The sequence below is a fragment of the Canis lupus genome, chromosome 2 (assembly GCF_011100685.1).
Source record: "Canis lupus familiaris isolate Mischka breed German Shepherd chromosome 2, alternate assembly UU_Cfam_GSD_1.0, whole genome shotgun sequence".
Lineage (NCBI taxonomy): Eukaryota > Metazoa > Chordata > Mammalia > Carnivora > Canidae > Canis > Canis lupus.
The window spans coordinates 21,947,919-21,972,333 of record NC_049223.1 but is presented as its reverse complement, the minus strand read 5'-3'; the positions used below and the strand labels follow the sequence as shown (position 1 = coordinate 21,972,333).

Sequence of the window (24,415 nt, the reverse complement as noted above, 5' to 3'; positions counted from 1 at the left end):
ACTGTCTTTATCATTTTTAGAGGACAAAACCAACCCTTTCAGCTTGTTATAAATCATTTTCTAATGTTAAGTAGAACTTTTTTTATTTTTATGGGGAGTCTTTAAAGAGCCACTTCCCCCTAATCTGGAAGCGTGCCAGCACGTGAATGTGATCCTGGCTTATGCAATATTGAGAGAAACGGAAGACTCCTGTACATCTCTTGGGGTCCCTCCTGTCTCATCAGCAGCATCTCAGGATGGTTTTTCATGCCTCTGAATTGGTTCCTGCAAATTGTGTTAAAAAAAAAAAATCTAAACAGTTCTCTCCTTCTTGAAGGAATAATGAATGGGAAAAGAAAATCCTTAACTTTCAAGGAAACCGAAAATGCAGTCTTACTTTCTCTTGTTCTCTTCCTGAAAAATATAGATCTGCACATCCATATACAATTTATGGAGCAACATCCAATGTTACTGGATGGTAAGTTAACACATCCAGAAAAAAATTATCATTTTTTTACCTTAAGCTTAGAAGAAAATAATTTCCATTTGATCTTTTTTTTTCTGAACAACTAGGAATTTAAATTAAGGAAATTTTACTCTAAAGGAATAATTTTCAGCTCTAATGAAGCAAGTCCTACAACTAGGATCATCTGGTGCAGTTGCTGGAATGTGAGGTAAAAGCAAAGGTGTCACCAGGATGCTGGGATGTGTGTCCCTCCCTTTAACCACAACTTGTGTGATAACGAAGAAAAGCAAAAAAATAAGAGGATGTATTGATGATACACAGAAAACCAGAAGCTCCTTTGTGACAAAGGGGAATTCCTTCTGCCCCAAAGTTCAGTCTCTTGTGACAAAAATATCTGTATGTTGGCATATGATAGCTTTCACTTTTTAAAGGGTTAAAATCTCTACTAAGAAATCATTACTTCTAATACAGAGCCTCAGTTTTGCTTCCCAATTCTGTTTTGTTTTGTTTTTTTAATACTCTGCATTTCTCAGCCGAGGCAGGTGACTAGGGGAGAGTTTAATGTATTGAACTCAAAAACCATGCTGGACATTTAGAAATACAACACATTCGGACACTCTCCCACCTATGAGCATTTTGTCTGATAACCGTACGTACCGTTGGAGCTGCCAGCAGTGTGGGGCTGACTCTGGAAGGTTCTAGAGCGGGTGCCATACTGCCCTGAGAACTGCCCACTGGGCAGTGGTAACTCATTCCACGCACCACGTGAAGGTGGGTGGAGGCTCTGTGGTGCCTCAGCAGAGGAGTTCATACGCGGGGGCCAGACTGAATCCAAATCCTGGGGTTCTTCTTTTAATTTTTCTCCCTCTTTGCCCACACGCTGGTAGATCCTGCCAGTGCTGTCATTCAGTAATCTTCTCATTCCTGTGATTTGTTTTTTAATTTCCATGCTTTCATCTCCTAATGGAAACAGGGCCAAAGAGATGTGCATGGGCAGAACAAAACATAACCCGCCACCAAAAAACACACTCCTTCTTTGTGTGGAAAAGATCCCTGAGTCCAGAATACAAGCTTTTGGAAAGTTAAGGAATCTTTAAAAATTAAAGGAAGAAAACTGGCTATGGTCTGAAGAAACCAATCATTTCCTTGTGCATCTCATTTTAACTTTCTTTCTGGCTACATTCTCTTAGGATACATGAACTTTCCTGAGTGGCTTTTATCAGGAACACACTTCAAATTCCCTCTTTGGAAGCATTTTCTGAGTGAGGGCATTGTAAGAAAATGAGCTGAGACAGAAGACCCAGGATGGGACTACACGAAATCCTGTGCTTGGATCTGCTGTGGAGATTCACTTGGGATGGACGTGGAGGCCAGCTGGCCAGCTCACCAACCTGGCAGTAGGTGTGAGTACCAAGGGGGATGTGTGGCATTAGTTGGGACCTAGAGCTTTCTGAGGATGGGTGGTTGGCACAGCAGCAGCACCATTAGCATGGGATGCACCCCAGTATGATGCCATGGGTGTCAGAAGTGACAGTGTAAGAGCAGAGAGACAGCCAAGGCAAGGGAGGAGAGGGCTTTGTCCTTCTCTGGCCTCAACTCACTGAGGGAGATGTCCCTGCAATGACACTTCCCTGGACCTGCACTGGGGGTACTTAATAAATATCTTAAAGGTAGTTCTAAAATTATATAGATATAAAATATTTTCCGTAAATAATAACATTAGAGGATGCTATTTGGAGCTATTTTCAACATTCTATCTTTTTACACTACATCAAGCTGGTGTCTTCCTAAAGATTGGGAGAGGTGGATATTTCCCCTCCTCTAACCAATCACTCCATTAAATGCTTAAAATATAAACAATGATAAAAAGAAAAAGCCTATGGAAAGTATCAGAAAAAAAAAAAAAAAGCTCCTGCAAATAAATACAGCATATTTAATATGATGATGTTTTAATGCACTTAGCATTGTATAAGCTAAATTTCTCTGTGGAATTGGTAACTGTATAATGAATCTAGGTATTTTGTGTTACCAAACGAGGTACTTAATTAATATATGGATACATTATTGTATATAAGAAAATTTTTATATACTATTTTGAAATAAGTATCTCCAATTTTTTAAAAAAGGTAAAAACATATTAATTCTGCCTTTAATATCTAATATGGGTAAACACAGATGACACACATTTCCAAATTTACAATATTGTTGTGTGCTGGTATCTGCTTGAGAGGAGATGTATTTTCATTTGTGATGGAACTAGTTTTGTACTAAACACTTGTGAAAATGACAGCACAGAGACAGTAAGTGATATTCCAGATTTTCTGTGAATGAATGACTAAGCACAATTTAAATAATGCAGAGCCAGCAAAATTTATGACCTCCTCAGGATGTCTCCGGAACAGGGTGTGTCTGGAAGAGCTCACAGAGGAATTCCGAAGGAAAGCTATGGGCAGATGCTGAGTTGGCTTCTGCACCCAGACACACACTTCCCCGGCTAGTGAATAGCACGGCCTGGGCAAGAAGCTGCTTTCCTGTGGGGTTTTTAATCGTCCATTTTCTAGATCAGGGAAGTACATCCAGGGCTGAAGCACACTGGTCTGGGCTGGCACTGCTGGCACCGCTGGCACTGCTGGTGACCGCCACTCCCCGCCCTCCCGGCGCCCTGGCAGGAGCTGCACCAGCCCAGCCGCTTTCTGCCTGCCTCTCGAGCCAGTGCCAGCCTGCTCCTCCACGCGGACCCTGATGCATCGAGCAGAAGGGATGTTCTCTTTTCCGAGGTTCCACCTCTGCTCTGGAGGTTCCACTGTGATACAGTGCTGTCTACTAGGGTGGGGGGATGGGGGGAAGAAAGCAAATCCCTCGATTCTGCTAAAAGCAAGTCTGCTTTGTCACGCACGACCTTTGTTCCTTAGTTCAGAGAACTACCAGAAAGATCGTACCACTTGAATTCCCCGTACTTTGTCTGCGTGGAGGACCAGAAGCCTGTGCTGCAGGTCTGAGTCCACAGGAGGAGAGGAAAGTATAAGGGGGCTTCTGGTTCCAGGCTGTCCCAACAACGCTGACAGACATTGCTTCCAAAGGCAAAACAAAACTCAATCAATGACATGATCAGGAGCCGCTGGGGCCTGAGGAGGAAGGTACTGGCGGCAAAGGAGGATGCCAGGTGCCAAGGCACCCTGACGGGTATCACTTGGGAGACAGTGCACCGTCTACCTGCCTGCGAGAGATTTCCAAGGACAGGATAGAGAGAAGCTGCAGAAGTCAGTGAGAGGAAAGTCAAGGGGAAGGTTGAGGAGGGGCTGATCTCAGAAAGCTGCTCAGAGACAGGCTGGGCGTCCCCTGAGGACCAGCAGATGCAGGTCCGCAAATGGTTTCGGGGCAACTGAATTGTCCTTCCTTTGGCCAAAGAAGCAGGGAGGGGCCCTGAAAATACCAGCCAGGGAAGAGGTCCCAGAGCTCTGCTACACCTGCAGGTGACGATGGTCTTCAGCAGGGAGAGGGGAAATGTGGCTTTGTGTGTTGGGGGCAGATGGAGGAGAGGGTCAGAAACGAAACCTGGAGACCAAAAGCCAGGATGACAAAAGCAGCTGAGTGAACTGACATATACTGGGATGGACTGGGTGCTGAATCCAGGCAAGCAGGGTGAGCCAGTGAAGGTCCGGCCAGCAGATGCTGGTGTGGTCCAGCGACAGGCCTGTGGCGGACTCCCTTCCCAAGTGTGCTAACCTACTTCTCCCAGACTTCAGCTCCCTGAAGCATAAAATGAAGATCTGAACCAGGGGCACACAGAGCAGCTGAAGGGGGATGTGGGTTTTTCATAGTTACAAGATGTTAACAGAGTACTTGATGCCTCTGAAAGTCACAGGTATCTTTCTCAGAAAAAAAGTGGCTTATTCTGTCCACACAGTGGAACCCATTGTTTTTTGTTCTTTTTTTTTTTTTTTTAAGGGCACAAGTTCTTTGACTTAAAAAGAAATGGTGAAAAGTATGTTAAGAGATTGAAATTGGAAGTATTAGTTGACTTCTATTTGTCTTTCCACTTGGGATCAGTCAACGTCTTTGTCATGTTTAATGCCAGCAGAAGGGAGCTCTCAGAGACCATGGGCTAGCTCCAGAAGTATGATTCTATAAGGAAACGTGTGCACGTTCCTGATTTCTTTCCAAAACTATCTATGTCTTTACTTACACTGAACTCCAAGAGGCTGACTCTTTTTTAGGAAAGACAAACAAAAAGAAATCTTACTAAAAGGTGAAACAACCTTAATGGAAATCCTCTTGAGAGTCTGGACAAGGTCTAAAAAATTGCGAGTTAAACCGTATCTTTGGCTAAATTTCCAGACTCTATCAGATCACTTTTCTTTACATAAGCAATATACATAAATATATAATAATTATACATATGATGATTATGCATAGTAATACAAACAAAGTCTTGCATCACAGAAGTAAGTGATCTTACTGATCTCTCTTAACTTGGCCAGGAGAGAAGAAAATGCTACATATGGTCTGGGATGATAAAAGAAAAAGATGGTAATGTACAAACATACAGGGAGAGATTGTGCATAAACATCTTAATGTCTATCTCTGTCTTACTATGAAGATTCATGAAGAACAGTCATCATATCTTTGCCCTACAAATGTACTAATGTAGATATATGGTAGGTATTCCATAAACCCTTCTTAAGTGAATGAAAGAAATGGCTTATCAAAATCAGAATGAATCTAATAGAATTAAATGCAATATAAAGTTGTAAGCAAACAATATATTAACAGAGTGGAGTGAAAAAGTAGCAAAAAGAAATAGTTCAACAAACATTTATCAAGTACTTTCTGAGCCTCAGATATATAAAGATCATCTGGTACAAATAAAAAGATAGCTCCTCTCCAAATCTCTCAACATTTTTTACCCACATCACTTTATATTGATTAGTTGTTCTGAAAAATGGTCCTGATTCTTCCAGGCCTGTTGACCCCTAACTCTATGAACTGTGTGCTCCAGGAATTCAGTGAGCAAACTGCTCTATTTGCAGACCTATCCTGATGATCCTGCTTTGCCTAAAGCCCCAGCACAAAAGCTGATCACCTCCAATTGGGGCTGGGGATGGTGGCTCCCTAAGACACCATGCTTCTGGCCCCAGGAGAAAGCTCCCTGTTCTCTGAGTTGATGCCTCAGAGCTCTACCCTTTCCCCCCTTCTTCCTGAACAGCAGTTCTGTGTGCCAGGAGTTCAAGCTCTCTAAGGGGAAGGACAGGTGATGAAGTTGAAACATATAGCGAGGTCATCCCATTAAGAGCCATACACGCCAAGCGAAAGAAGAATAATTTTACACTGGAGATACTGGGTTATTACTCTGGGTAATTTTAGATGATCTCTTTCAATAGAAAGATAGTAAATAATCAGGTCTATCCTTTAGAGAAATAATTTTGGCAAAACTATGGTGAACGTGGCATGGGGCGAGAAAACCAGTTACAGTGTCATTGCTGAAGGCTGGCCGAAGGGCCATGACAGTCTGTGCCAGGACTGGGAAGAGGGAGGTGCAGGAGGTGTGGCTAGAGAGAGACACTTGAGAAGCTTCATCAAACAGACCTGGTGATGGGCTGGACGTGAGGATGGTGCGGGTGGTGAAGGAGGAGAACCAGTGAAAGATAATGCCAAGGTTTCTAATACCAGTCAGGGAATTTGGAGGAAAAAGGTTGCTGTGGAGTGAGGTTATAATGAGCCTAGTTCTGACAAAGAAAATTCAGATAATAAGCAGGCAACTGGGAATGTAGCCATGTGCATGGCTGGTACATGAGGCTGACTCCAGAGCCATTCTGTTAGGAGTAGCTACCACCACTACCAATAGTAGCCGGCCCTCTGGACCAAGTAAGCCCCTGGGGTTCGCTAACAGTTCAGGCGATGGAGGGCACTGTGTACGGAGATGCCAGACTTCCATCAATCTAGAGTGCAGAGAGGGCAAAAGCCCCCATCTCAATATGAAAAGCGCCATGAGCTCATCTGTCTCCAAGCTGGGAAAGTGGGTCACCCATTCCTCCTGGGCTCCCTACCCCTAGGGCGAGCAGCAGTCACCCCAGTCAGAAATGAGTCATTTCCAACGCCTGGCTCCCCGTGCCACCGACATCAAGTCCACTGCAGGACTGCCACACTTGGCAACATGCCTCAATGGGAGGACAGACAATCTTATTAAAGGACCAAGGGACGCTTCTGCCATATTCAGTACGGGCTGTCATTATACTATCATGTCCAGTTTTGTACAATTTTAAAGAGGCTGTTGAGGGTCTATAGGAGGTCATGAAAAGTCAACAGGATAGATTAAAGGGACGAGGACAGGCCACAGGAGTTGGGTGTTTCACTGAGAAAGAAATGGTTATTGAGTGACTTGTCTTCAACTATACTGTGGGTTGTTACGGGTACGATATTCTTAATCAGCCAAGGAGAAAAGGACTGAACTGTAGCTTCCAGGCAGGAGACTGGGCAACATATGGTCTTCAAAAGCTGACCCTTGCAACTCATAAACACCAACAACACAGCAGAGACACATCTGAGAACGCGCAGGAGGGACGAGAATGCTTTTCTGTTTGGCATGATGAAAAAGTTCTGGAACCGGATAGTAGTGGTGGTTGCCCAACATTGTATATACTTAAGAAAGAGAAAGCTTTAAAACCCTTTGCATTTTTTAGGTAATAACATGTTAAGTGAGAAAACAGTTGAGTGCATCAGTATGATATACTAAGATGACCCAGATTTATACTGAACAGTCCAACTATCTCCCCTCAAATACTAGTAGCAGCAGCATGGAGCCATGCTGAAGAAAAGACCCGCAGTCAGTCAAATGACAGCAGTGAGAAAGAGAACAGGGAGAGAGGACAGGGTCCTTCATGCCAATGCTACAGCCTTTCTTCCGCACACATTGCAACGGATGGGTCTCAGAGCACAGGAATGTGAAGCAGACTCTGTGCTGGGAAAGGCCTGATGTTGACACCCTGATTCCAAGCCCATACTGATATGCAGATGCTACCAAGGTCCCACCTAGCCACCCTCAGGGCTGAGAGCCATATTTACAAGAGACATGCAAGACTGGGATTCTAGACCATTCTGCAAAAATGGTCTGCAAAGCATTAGAGAGCCATGGTTTCCAAGTGACCCTTTTTCTTCAATGCAGCCTTAGGCGGAACCCTAATAAATAAAGCAGAGTAAAGTAAAGCCTGTTGGAGAAAGCATGCCAGAACCCGCATTCCCTGGGGTGCATTCAGAAACTCTGAGGGCACCACACAGCATCATCTAAATGCCACTGAGATGGGAGGAGGTAAAGAGTATCTACAGAATCACTTAATTGGTTGAATTGAATACTATGATTAGGAATATCTAAACTGCTTGTGTGCTGGCACATGTGTGAGGAATCCTGTTATACTGAAAGTTATAGATGAAAAATAATTAAGCAGCTCAGGATATACATGGCATTCTCATTGAAAGGGCAACTACATTCCTTTCAAATCTACTTAGTGAATATCAGGTTCATTCATCCGTTCAATAAATATTTATTGTACTACTACTAAATATGAGATACTGTGTGACTAAAAAAAAAGGAAAGGAAAAGAGATATAAGCTCTAGTGGCTCCCATTCAGGAGAGTGTGGTCCAGCAGGGGAGATGTGTGAATGTATAATTTTAAAAATATGATGCTCTTCTACTGAATGGCAGGCTTGCCCAGTATAAGCCACCTGAAGCCAGAGCGGGGAGGCTGGAGCTCTTTTTTATCTAAGGCTGAGCATGTGAAGCCAGGATGGGTACCCGGAGAGAATGCCATGGATCCTAGCTGGAAAATAGGCCTTCAGAGCAAAAAGAGCTTGAGATGGCTATCAAGGGCCAAAGAGCAAAGACATATCAGGAAATGAAGCAAGGACTAGTGATTCAAAGTGGGCCATCACCATTAGTACTCAGCTGTAAAAAAGGAAGAGATCTTGCCATTTGCAACAACATGGATGCACCCAGAGAGCATCATGTTACATGAAATAAATCAGACGGAGAACGATGGATACCATAGGCTTTCACTTATATGTGGAATCTAAAAAACAAAACGCACAAACAAAACTGAAACACACTCTTAAACACAGAGGGCTGGTGGTTGCCAGAGAGGAGGCAAGTAGGAGGATGAGCAAAATAAAGGAGATTAAGAGGACAAATGTCCAGTTGTAAAATAAGCCAAGGGGGTGAAAAGCATAACACAGGGAATCTAGGGAATCTAGTCAATAATATTGTAATAATGTTGTATGGAGACTACACTTACAATGGGGAGCATCGTGTAATGTATAGAATTGTCTGTCTGCTATGCTGTACACCTGAAACTACCATAATGTTGTATGTTGACTATTTCAAAAAAAATAAAACCAACTGGACAGCTATAAAAAATGGGACTGTCATGCTGTTTCTCAAATGTGTCCCTCAAAAAAACACCTACAAAGAAGACTAAACACCACCAAAAGAAGTTTGGGGGTCGGGGGTGCCTGGGTGGCTCAGTCGGGTAAGCGTCTGTCTGCCTTCTCAGGTCATGAGCTCAGGGTCCTGGATCCAGCCCCATGTTGGGCTCCCTGCTCAGCAGGGAATCTGTTGCTCTCTTTCCCTCTGTTGCTCCCCTTGCTCATGCTCGCTCATGCTCTCAAATAAAATCTTTAAAAAGTTTGGGGGGCAAAGTCCTAAAAGGAGAAAAAGGAACTATTTTTTTTCATGTCTTCATATTTTACCTTAAAAAATAAATGTCAATATTATACTTTGCTCTCCACCAACTGAGATGTGTAGATTCCTGTAATCCGTGGAACAACACTGGGCGCCAGTTACAAGTCTGCAGTTTAAATTGGACTGGCCAGTGAGAGGAGGAGCTGAGCTGTTACAGAAGGCAAACAGCTTAGCTTTTTTTTTTTTTTTTTTAATTTATTTTTTATTGGTGTTCAATTTACTAACATACAGAATAACCCCCAGTGCCCGTCACCCATTCACTCCCACCCCCCGCCCTCCTCCCCTTCTACCACCCCTAGTTCGTTTCCCAGAGTTAGCAGTCTTTACGTTCTGTCTCCCTTTCTGATATTTCCCACACTTTCCCCCTTCCCTTATATACAGCTTAGCTTTTTAAGTCAGGCTTTTGAATGCCCCCAGCTACTTTCTAGGAGTACATCTCTAGCGTCCACAACCGAACAGACAAAACAAACCAAGATATTGTATAATAAATGCCTTGGACATGGCATAAATTACAAGTGTTCAGGAACTGATAAGGAAGAGATCATTTTAAACTGGGAGGATTATGGCCAGTGTCATGAAGGTGGTGAGATGTGAGTTGGTCAACATAGATGGCTAGCATTTCCACAGGCCCTTCTGGGAAGAGAAAGAAGGGAACGGTATTGAATAAAGACTGAACGCAGAGAAAAACAAAATGGGTAATGGTGAATAAGCTAACTTAGCTGGAGTTGAGGTACTGAGTGGGCAAAGTGAACAAAGGACCTTGGTGCTTTTACTTTATCCTGCGAATGACCGGAAGTCAACAAAGTTTTTTCCATGAGACAGCAAAAGATAAAAAGCAGCTGGAACTCCCCAACCAGTTCAAAGAGTAGGTCTGCTTATCTATCCCTCAAATGTTCTTCTATCATAGAAAACAAAGTTTTATTTTATACTAAATATAACATGGCTTCCCAACTGAATGCTCCTTGGATGTGTAAATACAGCCATCATTAAATGAGTAGGTCAGAAGCCACCACTTTAAGTAATGTTCAAGAATAACTGAGCCAGAGTTAAAATCCCAAATACAAGGGAGAGGTCTTCAATGAGGAAGATAAATACGAACAATAAAAAACTGGGTAAAAGGCACAGACAAGTAATTTACAAGGGAAATAGCTTAAATCCCTTAATCTTCAAAATTATTAATGTAATGAAAAATAATGTTAAACTCTATTAATTTGACAGAGATTGTAGACTCATGAAACCCATTTCTAGTGAGGGTGTAGGGCTACAGTCACTCTCATGCTGTTGGGAGGGAACCTTTCTGGAAGGAAATTCAGCAATTCCACTTCCAGGAATTTATCCTATAGAAACATCTCAACAAGTACCCATAACTCATATACAAGGATATTCACACTATGGCATCATTGTACTGTGAAACACTGGGAACGATCCAAACATTTATCAATGGAGCATTAGATATGTCAATCGTGGCATGTTGGTGTAATGAAATTACCAGTATATGTTTATATACCTGTAAAGAATGAAATAGTATTTTTATAGTCATTTGGAGGTATGAACAAGACAAATTGTAAACTCATGACAGTTGACATCACAGTGACTTCATTTGCTATTTTATTCACTTATTTATTATTAAAGATTTTATTTATTTATTTGAGAGGGCACAAGCAAGGGTGAGGGAAGAGGCAGAGGGAGAAAGGAGCTGAGCAGGGAGCCTAATGATGCAGGGCGTGATCCCAGGACCCTGGGATCATGACCTGAGCCAAAGGCAGATGTCCAACCAACTGAGCCATCCAGGTGCCCCGCTCATTCACTACTTTATAACCAGGGCCGACTGCCTGCCTCAAACTAGCTACTCAATTCTTGTGAAATCAACAGAGACTTGGTTAAGCAAAAAAGTTAGAAAACATTATACAGTCTGATCCCATTTTCCTTTCGTAGTAACACACACAAAAACAACTCTATGGTTAATGGTGGTTGTTACTGGAGAGTGTGACGGGGACAAGATGTTTTCCTTTTTCCTTTATACATTTTTTTCACCTTATCACTTTTAACTTTAAAAATGGTTTTGAAATGAATATGTATTATTTTTTCCTAAGAAAATAAAATGACCTAGAAGAGTTATGTATGATCTTCTCCCTGTGGTATCCTGATGCTGAGTAGAGTGGCAGCTTTGGACATGAAAACATTTCATATCACGTCACCCAGGAAAGATAAACTTGGACAGGAACAAGTAACAGGTAGCTGGGGAGAGCACTGCAAAGCAAGTCAAGGAAGGAGGGTGCTGGGGTGGGGTCTACCTTGTATTTCTAGGTGTAAAGGCCTGAGATTACTTTCCTTTTTAATTTTTCTTAAGTGTGTGTGTGTGCGCATGTGTGTACGTATGTAAGCAATCTCTACCTAGCCCCACCTAGCGTGGGGCTTCAACTCAAGACCCTGAGATCAAGAGTCACATGCTCCTCCAACTGAGCTAGCCAGGCGCCCCAACCCATGTTTTTTTTTTTTTTTTAAAGTAATTTAGCAGTATGTAGGGGGGGAAGTGTTATAGTCACCATTTATACCAGGCACTCTAGCAAACTCTCTGCCAACTTTTAATCCTGATGACAAGCTAAGAGAATGTTCATGAATACATTTTACCCAGGAGATAACAGAGACTTTGAGATTGGAGATTTAAACCAGGTGGGTCAGGCTCTAAGGTCCATGAGCTACTCTACTGAGGTGCTCAAGGAATTGGGTGACTGGCAGAAAGGAGGCCATTCACAAAATAATCCAGCTATGTGGTATCCAGGAAGCAGTCAGGACACACACTGGGTGGTGTCTGAACCAGTTAGCACCTTAATCACCCAGTTATGTTAACATATATGGTGGAAACAAATCATTGTACCAAACCATCTATGGATTCCAACTTAGTTGTACTGTTTCTAACTTAAGAGTAATAAGGCTCAGATATTTCTTTTAAAATTGGCAGCACGGTTCACATGAATCCTGTTAGTTCTACAAAAGCCAAATATTAACACTTAGAAGACGTGCAACAAGAATTTATTTATGTTCATGATTCTGTGAAACATAGCAAAAGTCTTCGAATGCTGGCAATACACATAGGTTAAATATAACAAACTGTAGACTAAAAGCTGCTTCCATCTTCCTATAGTAGCATAACCAAAATCTTGCCTTCATTCAATAAGAGATAAAATGTTCATAATTTACTGTCTGGAAAGAGACGATCCTTTTTTGTTATAATTTGAAATGCTGATCCTCTGCTATGCTGTACAGAACACTTCCAAAAGAATGCTAATACAGAGGTGCAAATCTCCCTAACTGAGCTGTTAATTTCCACATCTACATCATGGATCAGTTAAGTATGAATGTGATTAAGCAGTGGCTATAAGTGGCTATACTGCATTTCTTGAGCCATTTAAAATTTTAAAATATTCTAAGTGGTGTTGTACAGTTTCAACTTTAAGGTAAATAGTGCTACTGATGATGAGAAATGGATCGTATTCACAGCACCTTTTTCTTCCAAGGATTTCAGGGAATTCCGCTAAGTCTGAGTCCAAAAGTACCTGGAGAGCTGTAATCTTTCCTGAGTGAGACTAATGACAAATCTCCAGGGGGACGGCAATCACAGCTTAGGTCAGTGGGTTCCCAGCTTTTGAGACCATACTTCACAGGAAGAAATACATTTTTCATGAAGATTTCACACACTTTCTCTCTCACACATACACAATGCTCATAACTAAAAAAAGATTCCTGAGTTTATCCTTCCTGCTTGCAATGCACTCTGACATTTTCTATTCTACTCTATCTTTGTTGTTATTAGTACTGTTATTGTTGTTAGCTCATGTGGGTGACCATCTGCCAAGCTGATTTCATGACCCATTTACAGGTCATAACAACTGGTGTGAAAAGCATTACCTTAAATGTTGAAGTTTTTCAGGATGCTGCCTGAGCAGCCTTCTCACTCGCCACACACTTTCTGGACCCCACCAATCCTCTCTTTGGCTCCAGGGACCATCTGTATATGAGGACTCCTGCCCCGATCCCACTTCCAGGCTCCAGTCCCACATATTCCAACTGCTCACTGGACAGCTCTATTTGCATATTTCAAAAGCAACTTTAAATCCATGTCCAAAACCGTATTTAATGCTGACTCTTCCTGAGCTTTACTAAATAGCACCAACCCAGCCATCCAAGCTAGAAACCTGGGACCTCTCTCTTGCCCCACCCTCCCACAGCCAATTAATCATAGAGTCTTACTTGTTGTAGCTTCCAAATTACTTTTGAATCCTTCCATTTCTTTCCACCCCAGGTTCCCATTATCTCTTGACGGGGCCATTGCCAAAGCCTCCAGTGTAGCGCCCCTCCCTCCAATCCCTCTTCTACCCCGAAGCCAGTGTGATCTCCCAAACATGCAAACCTCATTACATGACACACCTCAGTGGAATGCCAACCACCTCATGATGGAGCTGGCTCTGTATCTGGCCTTCCTGGCCTATTTCTCCAATCTTGGCTCTTGCCACGTTCCCTCCCCTTCCCCCAGCCCCCCAGATTCTAAACTGGTGGCTCTCAGGTCTGGCTGCACTTGAGGATCACCTGGACTACTTTTAAAAAATACCATGCCCAGGCCTCACTTCAGGACAATTACATACCAATCCAATTAGTGGCCATCCTGGATAGCTGGAGGGCCCTCTGCCTTCGCTAGAAGGAAGTGCTGTCATTCCCTGGCCTTCACACAGCCCCACTTCTCCTTCATGTCTCAGCTGAAATGGCACCTCTTCAATGGTCATATCCCCTAATCCCCCAGGCCTGCTGAGGCACCCCCATTCTACGCTCCCAAAGAATCCTTCATCTCCCTATTGCAACCTAGTGAACTTTGAAATCTCTTAGCCTGGCACTGGTGGCTACTCCACAAATACCTACAAAATGAATACAAGAATAAGTGAATTCTAGTATCAGGTATGCTGAGAAGCTGCAGTTGACTAAAGCTGAGAAAGAGAATGCTACTGACCAGTCAAGACATAAACCAACATCTGTGCTGTCCTAAAAAAGAGATTCTCATCTCCACAGAGTATGTAGGGTTGGCAAGCAGAGGCCATTTGGTGCTTCGATTTAATTCAATCAAGCTTTCTTATGAAAGCTTTTCCAAAAGAACATACTTTATCCTCATTGTGTTCCTAGTTCATCAGAGGTGATAAATAGCGACTCATTTGTCCCATTTAACAAAGGGTAAGACAAAGTTACTTGCCCAGAATGACCAAAGCGGACCAGAGGAAGGCAAATCAGATCTGGGCTGCACATGGCGTGTGTTGCTCAAGGCAGCTGGTGCTGGCTTCCAGAGCAGAGCTAAACAGCAGAACAACGAACGTACGGACAAAGCTCAGGCTAACATTCCTGCAGCAGCTCCTTTTCAACTGTATTTCACACAATGCTTATTAAGGTGCCCATTAAAGTCTTGCTAGTAATTGAAAAAATTATATATGTGCAATGAGCATGAGTTAATGTTAGCAAAAGAACCTTAACTTTTGCATCTCCTGACTTTTCACTTTTAGCTTGTTACCTTAACCTTGCATTTTTGTGGGGTTCTTTACATTTTATACGGAGGTGTAAAGTCACATTTGAGATATAATTCCATTAGCCACACAAGCAACTTCATAAGGCTATTATGTTGCATCAACTTTTTCTGTAAAAATAAATTGTTAAGGATATTATTCCTGGAACAGAATAAATTCTTGGAATTACTGAGTAACTTATGTACCGTACCACTGTTCCAAGAACACATTACTTATTTTATCATGACAAAGTAAAGTTATTAATCTTCTGGCTTCCATTTCTACAATGAGAAATGCCTGTGAGATGCACAGACACCTGCACTACATTTCAGTTCAACTTTATATCATCCATAAACATCTCTGTTTTGGACACCTCATCCAAACAAAGGCTCACAGAATACTCTATGTAGCATTCGATTTTATGAAACTATAAAAGTTCCTTGCTGTTAATTATAGAGACAAATGTCTCATCACACATTTGGTTACCAGATAGCATAATTAGTTTTCTCCATTAACCTTTCAGATATAAAATTTGATTTCTAAGTAAAAAAACATTGTAAAACCCTTGCAATTCAAATGATACAGTATATTTGTATATGTTTGGGGGAAAATGCAATAGTAAGAAAACAATTTTATGGATTCTTATTTGCAAAGATACTGATTGTCTGGAATACTGAAAGGAAATCTGTCTAAACTTCTTAATGATTTTAAAATATATGATCGAATATGCATATAATAAGTTGTCCTTTGTACAGAAAGGAGGCTCAGTAACCTGACCATGAATGGAATGTGCCCTTTGAGCTCGCTCTGGGTACGGTGATGTGGCTGAGTAGGTCCACCCCGGCCCCTCATTTCTGCCCCCTTTACACGGGCAGCTGGGAGCCAGCCAGCAAGGAAGGGTGTGTAGTCTATAGCAATGCAATAGTGTTTCTCTGCTCAAAGCTAACTGACCCCACAACCTTGGCCTGCAGAGGACCACATGCCAGCTGACATGTGTAGGGGACATTTCTGATCATCACAATGATTCAGGGAAGGGGGTGCCCCTGACGTTTATCTACACTTATGCTGCCAACATTCAGTCCTCTTATAACACACGGGACAGTCCTGCACAAGAAAATCGTTCCATAGCAACAGACTGACCCACTCAGATCAGCTGAGAACGGCAGCAAATTGCATTTTTAACATGTTTTAAATATGGTACTCATTTGTTTATTCAAAAATAGTTATTGAGAAGCTACTCTATGTCAAGTATTGTGTCCTAGGAACACAGTCAACAGAGTCTTGCCCTGCAGGATTTCAAACTGAGATTGGAGCAATGAAGGCTTAGATAGACAAGGTGGCAGAGGCTGCTCTAGGTAGAGCCCAGCAGAGCAGACGCCAGGCCCACTGGACTGCAGCACCCTGAGGGCCCTGCACAGCACGGTGTATGGGCAGGGTGCTGGGGGCCAGGGCCAGTACCCACACACAGGTATGGCAGTGCGTCCTCTTCCGGGGTTAAAATCTAAGAGAGGGCACTGCCATTAACCTAATCAAAAAGAAAAAAGAAACATGAGATGAAAAATAAAGCTTCTGGGGTCATTGTTGACAAATTTTACTACTGGTACATGACGTCCAGTTAGCTACTAAGAAGGAAGTGTAAATTTTCACCCCTTGAAGCCAGGATGGAACTTAGAAGTAAGAGTTGACTAATAATGTTTCAAAGTGGCTGATTCCCCCACTTTATTTTGAATTTAAAAGTGGATGTCTCACTGATTCTCTGAGCCTGTACTGATGCTTATTACGTGACCTGCATGCTGGGCAATGGGGATGCAGAGACGATCCTCAGGGAGTTTACACTCCAGTGGGGAAGAGAGAGAGAGAAAAAAAAGAGTAAATTGGCAACACCTTTGCTGTGATAGCACCATGCCACTGTGGAAGAAGAGGTGAGGGCAATCAGAGAAGACTGCCTGGAGGAAGTTACATCAATTTGGCATCTCTAGGGAAAAGAGAGAGCCAAGCAAAGAAGAGGGAGGATGGTCCAAGTGTGAAATTCCAAGCAGAAGAGGTGGCTGGTGCAGCCACCAGGGTGAGAAAGTGCCTAGCCTCAAAGGTGAGGACGGATTCCTCTGGCAGGAACGAAAGCCCTCTGGTATGGCTGACACCTGGGAGGTGGACGGACAGTGTCAGCAATAAGCTCCAATGAGACAGGTGGCAGTTCATGTAGTGTCTTATTGGTCAGGCTTAGGAGTCTCAATGCTAACCTGAAAGTCGAGGCAGGGAGCAACCCACGTGGTGCAGCCCTGGATAAACCCCTGCAGGTTTGGGCATCTGGTCCTTGCTGTGTGGGGCTGTGTGGGCCACCCCCTGCTACTGCGCACACACACATTTGGGTGCATGTGATTCCAGGTAAGGTAACATTCTCTCCAGTTATCTGTGACTTATAAGAATAACAGAGTTGCTTTGTAAATGTCCTAGATCTATTTTTAACTTGGAGATGCAAAACACACTGTTCCAAAATCTTTATCTTATAGATGGCCATGTTATTTTTTTCTTCCCAAAGTGAAAATCCATATTCCCATGGGAACCAGAGAGGCTAAATTGTTAATACATCTCTTTAAAGTCTGTCCTTCTTGGAGGTGTGTTTTTTTTCTCTTTTCTTTTTAAATGATTTGGTCATCATCAGGGTAGGGACAGCAAACAATCACAATGCAACACACATTTTACTCCCAGGGCAGTTCCTGAACTACACCAAGTCTGAATGAGAAACAGAAAGAGGCAACTTTTTCTCAGGACACAGGAGGGCTGCGGTGAGCTGGCACAGCATGTGCGCTCCCTCGCAGTGTGACATGCACCAAGGCCTGTTGTTGAATGCCTGGCTTTCAATTTTCCTGAAATTTAGGTATGAAAACTTGCTTCATGTGGAATCTGAGAACTAAACAATGCCAAGATCAGTTGATAAACAGGTCAATCCTCTCTTAAGCACCCCTACCAGGCTGTACCTATGTTATAGCACAATACAGAGCCAGTGGAACAAATACTATTTTTTCAGTTTTGGGTTTTCAACATGTCGCTGGCTTTCAAATGTGAGGTCCTCCCCTTTTTGGTCTTCTCTAGATTTGAGGGCAAAAAAAAAAAAAAAAAAAAGATTTCAAGTTGTAGCTCACAAATTGACATCAGAAATCCCAAATTTCTGTGCTAGTTTATTATTTTTTAAAGATTTTATTTATTTATTCATAGACACAGAGAGAGAGGCAGAGACACAGGCAGAGGGAGAAGCAGGCTCCATGCAGGGAGCCCGATGTGGGACTCCAGGATCCCGGGTCTCCAGGATCACACCCCAGGCTGCAGGCGGCACCAAACCGCTGCGCCACCAGGGCTGCCCCTCTGTGCTAGTTTAATATAACAGATTCTTCCAGTTAAATGTGGCTTATTTTAGTTTGGCTCACTAAATGTCTCCAAAATCTCAACAGAGTGGTATATTTTAAAAGCAACTCTTCAGGGGCGCCTGGGTGGCTTTGGTTAAGTGTCTGCCTTTGGCTCAGGTCATGATCCTGGGGTCCTAGGATGGAGCCCCATGTCGGGCTCCCCACTCAGTGGGATGTCTGCTTCTCTCCCACTTGTGCTCTCTATCTCTCTTTCTCTCGAATAAATAAAATATTTTAAAAATATTAAAAAAAAATAAAGCAACTCTTCAGAGGTCTATATGATAGTGTCCAACATATTCACGTACTTAGATATTTGAGTACCTATCATCTGGGTACCTGTTATGAATAAAACACTGTGCTGGGTGCTCCAAAGGATACGAAAAAGAATCCAGGTCATACTCGCTCTGTGATCTTAACAATTTATATGTTATATATGATATATATATATATAACAATATATATAATCTCAATATATATGAGAGATGGTGCAAATAAACCACCACAATTCAGTGCAGTAATTGTTCAGGTTTGGGGGCTGTGGGGGTGCCTGCAAGGGTAACTTGGAGTGCAATAAGCCATGCACAAAATAAGCAGATACTAGGTAGTGCATGGTAAGTGCCATAAAAGAGTGATGTTGTTATTTAGTCTAAAATATTCAGAAGAACATTTAAATCCTATTTCAGAAGAAGGGACACGGGGATAATAGTAAGAAAAATATGGTATTTCTTACTTTAAAAAAGTGTTTTGTCATATAGGATTTCCTTTATGTTGTAGGGGAACCTGCTGCAGAGGTTAGGGCCAACATCACTATTATATTATGAGAGAGAGAGAAAATCCCTTAAGAATGTTGTGCAAGGCGTTATTTACTGTTAACCTGAGATTCAAACTGAGGTCATCTGACTTTAAACTTGACTTCTCTCTACTGTGCTATACAAACTGAGGAGGCCTCCAGGCCTCGGTAATGTTTGAGTTGGGCTTTAGAAACCAATAGGAGACAGGATTGTAATAGAAGGAGTCTGGAAATGGGGTGAGACATGGCAGTGCCTGGAGAGTACAGGCTGGCGAGATACACACACACACACACACACAACACACACACACACACACACACACACACACACACACACACACGGGCAGGGAAAGGTGCTCCAGAAAGGAATGCTAAGAGGCCAGGCTGACACAAGCAAATGTTTTTAGTAGGAAGAGGAGAGAGATAAGACTAAAAAGGTGAGCTAGAAGCAGACAAGGAATAGCAAAGGGAGGAGGAGAGGGGGCCTGGCTTTCCCAGAGGCCGCAGGCACAGCAGAAGCAACGTGGCAGCCACGTCCACGGCCAGCCTCTCATCTGCAAGCTCTCTGACCTTGGGCAAACAGACATTTCCAAAGACCCACGTTTTTCATTTAAAAATGGAAATAACAATACTTCTCCAGTACAGGAAGTGCCGAGCGTACAGCAGATGTTCAACCAACTTTACTTCCTTTCTTCCCAGGTGGGTCCTAGGCTCTGCCCAGCCAAAGCTTCTGGCCACCCACCCCTCCCTTCTACCGCCAGTAGGCCCCCCTCATACCTGGAGCCCTGCTCTGGCTCTGTGGGGAGAGGATGCGGAGTTACACGGCCTGCTCAGCCCATGTGGGCAGACCGGCAGGGGCAGGACAGCAGGCGGCCCTGACACGGTGAAAGAGTGCACAAGTGGACATCAAAAGACCTGATTTTAAAGCATGCTCAACGACTAATTACCGTGTGACCTTGTGCAAATCACTTTCACCTCCGAGCTAAGCTTCCTTCCTGTCTGTATAACAGATATAACACCCTGCCTCACGGCGTAGTTGTGATATTAGCTAAATGATTAATCCGAGTATGTGAGTATGCGACAGGTCTAACTGCCAAGAGCTCCCGAACTTTAGGCAGAGTGTGGTATCTGAGGATGTCTGAGTCTACATCTACGGTTACAGAAGCAATTTACACATGCGCTTATGTTCAAGGAAGCCATCAGCGTTCAACAGCCTCAGGAGGCTCTCTCAACTTTGACTTTGCTTGCAATTTTTTTTGAAGCCATTTGTGGACCTACAGGACAAGCAGGTCTACTTTCAGTGCTGTAGGAAACCTCAGAAACCATTCAGACCAGAAGTTTTTACGTGGTGATGAGGGCACCCTAAAAGCCATGCAGAGGTGGAGTGTGCTGCACGGTGCCCTGGGGTAACGTGCAAAGTTCTTAGCACAGTGCCTGCCATGCAGCAAGCTCTCCCCAAATGACACCTACCATTACTGGCTGTGTTTCTAACCTCAAGAAACACTGAGGACCAGCTTGGACCTTTAATTTATTTGAGGTTGCTTCTCACTCATGGAACTTCAGCCACAGGTGAGGTGGAACATCGGGGTACCCTCTCCCTCTTGGGAAGAAACAGGAGCCAGGTGGGACCCAGGCCACCTGACTCCAGGGGAAGAGGACCCCCATTTAAACACGCACCTGCCCATTTCTCCAGGAAGGAGACCTACATTGTCGTGAAAGGCTAACTCCCTAGCCTGGAAAAGTGGGTAGGGATTACTGGAGTGTGTCATCTTTGAGGAGACTCTGGGGGCCACGGTGGTGGCAGCTGGCATCAATAAAGCCACTGAGAAAGATTTAGAGATTCAGACGCCTCAACCTTGCTCAACTGGCATGGTTACTATACCCTGTGCTTTGCCTGTTGAAAACTGTATAACTGAACTGAGCATGTCAGAAGGAACTAGAACAGGGCCAGGGCCTGGCATGTAATTGGAGCTCAATAAATATTTATCGAATGAATAAATGAATGAGACTGAACACCTGAAAAAGACATGTTTCAAATTTATATATTGACAATCTAAAAACCCAACTTATAAAAAGAGATTTTATCAAATGCCTGTGTTACTGCTACAAGTAATGGATTCACCATCTCACTAAAATACTTTCCAAAAGTGCCTTGCCACCAGATAAGGTCTCTTGGTGGTCCTTGAATTATCTGGCCCGACGTGGTAGATTGGGAAAGGTCCTTGGACAGGAGCCGTGGGTTTACTCAGGGTTCCACTATTTATGAGCAAAGTGCTTTACTCTGAGCCTCAGTCCTGTCCTCTAGGTAATGGGAATAAGAACATCTGCCCTAGTGACCTTATGGGAATACCCCCAAAACCACAGGATGACAGACATGAAAGCACTTCTTACACGGGCGACCATCATTTAACATCTGATTCTCATGACACTATGTCTCTGCTGTAGCTTATGGCCCCCTCCCACCTGGAATCTTCTCCAATTCCCCTCGGCCTATCCAAATCCTCCCCAAGCTCGAGGTCTAGCCTTTCCAGAGCCCTCCACTTGACCCTGCATTCGGCCTTCCCTTCCAACACTGCTTTTGCTCGTTGCCCTAATGGTTCCTATTTGTCAATGAGTTATCGTTCACACAGAGGCGTGCGGCAGGGTGTTTCCAGCACAGGCGGAGGTGCCCTGGGATCCCAGTTATGGCACTTGCTACTTGAGAGGCCTCTGGCAGGCTACCAAACATCTAAGTCCCACATACAAAATGGGGATGATAATGACTTACAAATTTGCCACGAGAAGCAAATGAGATGATTCATGTGAGGTCCTCAAGTCAATACTGTGCACACAGTGAGTGCCCAACAACCGAAGCTGTTCTGATTATTGAATGCTGTTCAGAACTGTGTTCTGAACTTGTCCTATGTCCCCAAGTAGATTTAATCATTGAGAACAAGGTCTCTGTCCTTTCCATTTCTTTGGTTACCTCCAACCCCACTCTCATTCCAGAGAAGTGCCGAGTGCATAGTATTTTCCAAAAAAAAAATTGCGTTGATTACAACAAATTGTTGTTTTTTTTCCAAACAGTGCTCAAATTTTTATTGTTGCCCACTACAGCCATCCTGACAATGTCAATGTCCACAGGGCAAGGTAACCTCCTCTGGCCCTATTATCACATTTAAAAATGTGTGAGTAACTCCCAAAGCACTCAGCCAAGCCATTCACACGATTGAGCTATCCTACCATGTTGGATGTGCTACATTAGTCAACAGCCTAAAAATATTCCAGAGAAATAGATTTCATGCGGGAACTCTGCCAAAACGCGGAGCACTCACTCGCTTTTCCGGAGACGTGAACTTTAATCTTATAGGTAGAGACAGCATTAAAGATAATACATATGTCTGAACACAGAAAATCCTATACAACATCTATGTTTTAGGACCACATTATAGTTGAAACAGTTCTCGCATTTTGCTAAGAAACTCCCTTCGATGTCATAAGCCTCACAAAATTCTTCATCCTAGCAAGTTCCATTATGGATAGATTCTAGCAATTCATGAAACAACCACGGTTTAAATCTATGTTTTGAGAAGAGTACGTATAAAGTAAAAATGCCTGTTTTTAACATCATCAACAACCAAATTCTTAACTTCACATGTAACTATTCCCCATTGCTTTAGAAATTACGTTAGTGTGATCATTTGCTCCTCCAGTTTTGTTTTGTTTTTTTTTTTATTGACCTGGAGATAAAATAAAAATGTGCTTTGGGAACCACATCCCACTGTCCCCAGAATAAGCAAGATTGACAGGCACATGTCTGCACTGTTTGATCTTTTGTCTCTTGATGTCTGAGGCCTTCTTGTCTAGTAACTTGGAAAGCTTATTCTGACCTGGTCTTTTGGTGATGTTTTCTTACCTTCCTGGACTCGAGCTGGGGAAAATGAAAGGAGCAATGTGTGCCCCCTTCAAGAGTTTGCCTTTTACTGAATTCTGAGCACTAACACCCTCCTGTTCTCTACCCCTCACCCCTGTCATACCCAGAATTACTCACTGTATAGCATCCTTACTGTTTTCCAAATACACAGGGGAACTGGCTGGAGGTGGGGGGGGGGGGAGTGCGGGGAAGCTCGCTTTGTGGAGGAATAACCCAACCAAGGACACGATGTTCCATTTTTATGATAAATGTAAATTTTCTACTAATAGGCAAATTCCTCATTTCCAGTGACTAAGTTGAGTGGGACTTAGATACAGAATTCCAACCAATCAAATTCAGGGAAATGAAAATACAGAATTCTAAGCGATTAAGGAACTGAAGAGAGTACAATCCAAGAATATCTTCCTTCTGGGTTGTAGCATTTCACTTGCCTATTAACTTCTCAGTGTTTAGCTCTCTTAGCTATAAACAGGTGCGAGGCATAGTTGCCAGTGCTGGTGACAGTCTGCGCTTAGATGGAAAGATCTATGTGCCTTCATTGGTGGCTCATGTAAGAAATGTTGATCCTTCCCTCCTATTTTACCTCAATCAAGTATCCATGTGATTTCTCAGTCCTTTGCAACCCACCCGTTCTCTGCCTCAAAGCCAAAGGGAGAGAGACCCTAGAGACAGATTACTTCGCTATCTGGCTTTCATGTTGTTTGGAGCTGCGGTACTACACGCACACTGGGTCTGAGCAGCAATCTTACTTCCTTCGGCCCTCGATTCTCCCCAGAGAGCCAGCAGATACGGCCCCTGCTTTTTATCACTCTTGGCCTCGAATGTCTCGCACTTTCTGCTCCCTTCTCGGCGCTCAGCCTCCTACCCCGGGGTGGTGGAGGCGGTCAGGATGGGCAAGGTTGAAGCCACACACCACCATTCACTCTCTACTCCTACTTCTCCTGCTTTATGGGTACTTCCCTCTTGGTGGCAAAATCGATAAGTTGTTTACTTTTTGGTTCATGGTCTGGAAGTAACACACTGCACGTGCACGTGCAAGGTCCTTCATGATTGGCATCTGTACCAAGAACTGTGCTTGGAAAGAGTGGCAAACGCTTCTGACTACTCACTTACTCAGCATGCAGCTACCCAAGTGGGATGGTCTCACAGACACTGCTTTTAGTCAGCTCGTCCCTGATGTGAGCTTGGAAGAAGGATGGCAAGAGCAAAGCATGGCTCATCTCTCTGACCAAAAGTACCGGGGTGAAGTGCACACAAGTCGAGTGTAGATTTAATTTAATTTTGTCATGGCAGGATTAGCAACCAGGCCACAGAGGTGAAGGGACATTATAATAAGACAGCATATTAATCCTCTATCCCACCCAAGGCAGAAGCAAAACCAAACAAATAGCAGCTTCCTGGAAATTGAATTTCTGTTATCCAGATGTCAAAGATGTAATACCCCAATTACACAAACTATTGCCAGTGAAGCATGCCAGCGAATATGCAATGTAAATGGGGTGAGCACAGAGCGACAAACCTGCACAGTCAGCATCTGGCTCTGGGAGTGAGTGATAATTAGCACTGTGTGTAGACACTAATAAACATT

The 24,415-nt window shown here is 43.3% G+C and overlaps 1 protein-coding gene across 16 annotated transcripts in view; it reads right to left on the bottom strand.

Annotated features, from left to right (window-relative positions):
- Positions 1-24,415, bottom strand: part of BEND7 (BEN domain containing 7) — an 81,318-nt gene that overhangs the window by 52,922 nt on the left and 3,981 nt on the right. For 15 of the 16 annotated variants that reach the window (XM_038530088.1, XM_038530077.1, XM_038530086.1 and 12 more), the window contains one exon: positions 1,103-1,405. The exons of the other annotated variant lie outside the window; for it this stretch is intronic. In XM_038530088.1, the coding sequence (XP_038386016.1) occupies positions 1,103-1,394 (292 nt within the window). In that variant the 5' untranslated portion in view covers positions 1,395-1,405. The remainder of the gene's footprint in view (positions 1-1,102; positions 1,406-24,415) is intronic. 16 annotated transcript variants of the gene reach the window in all.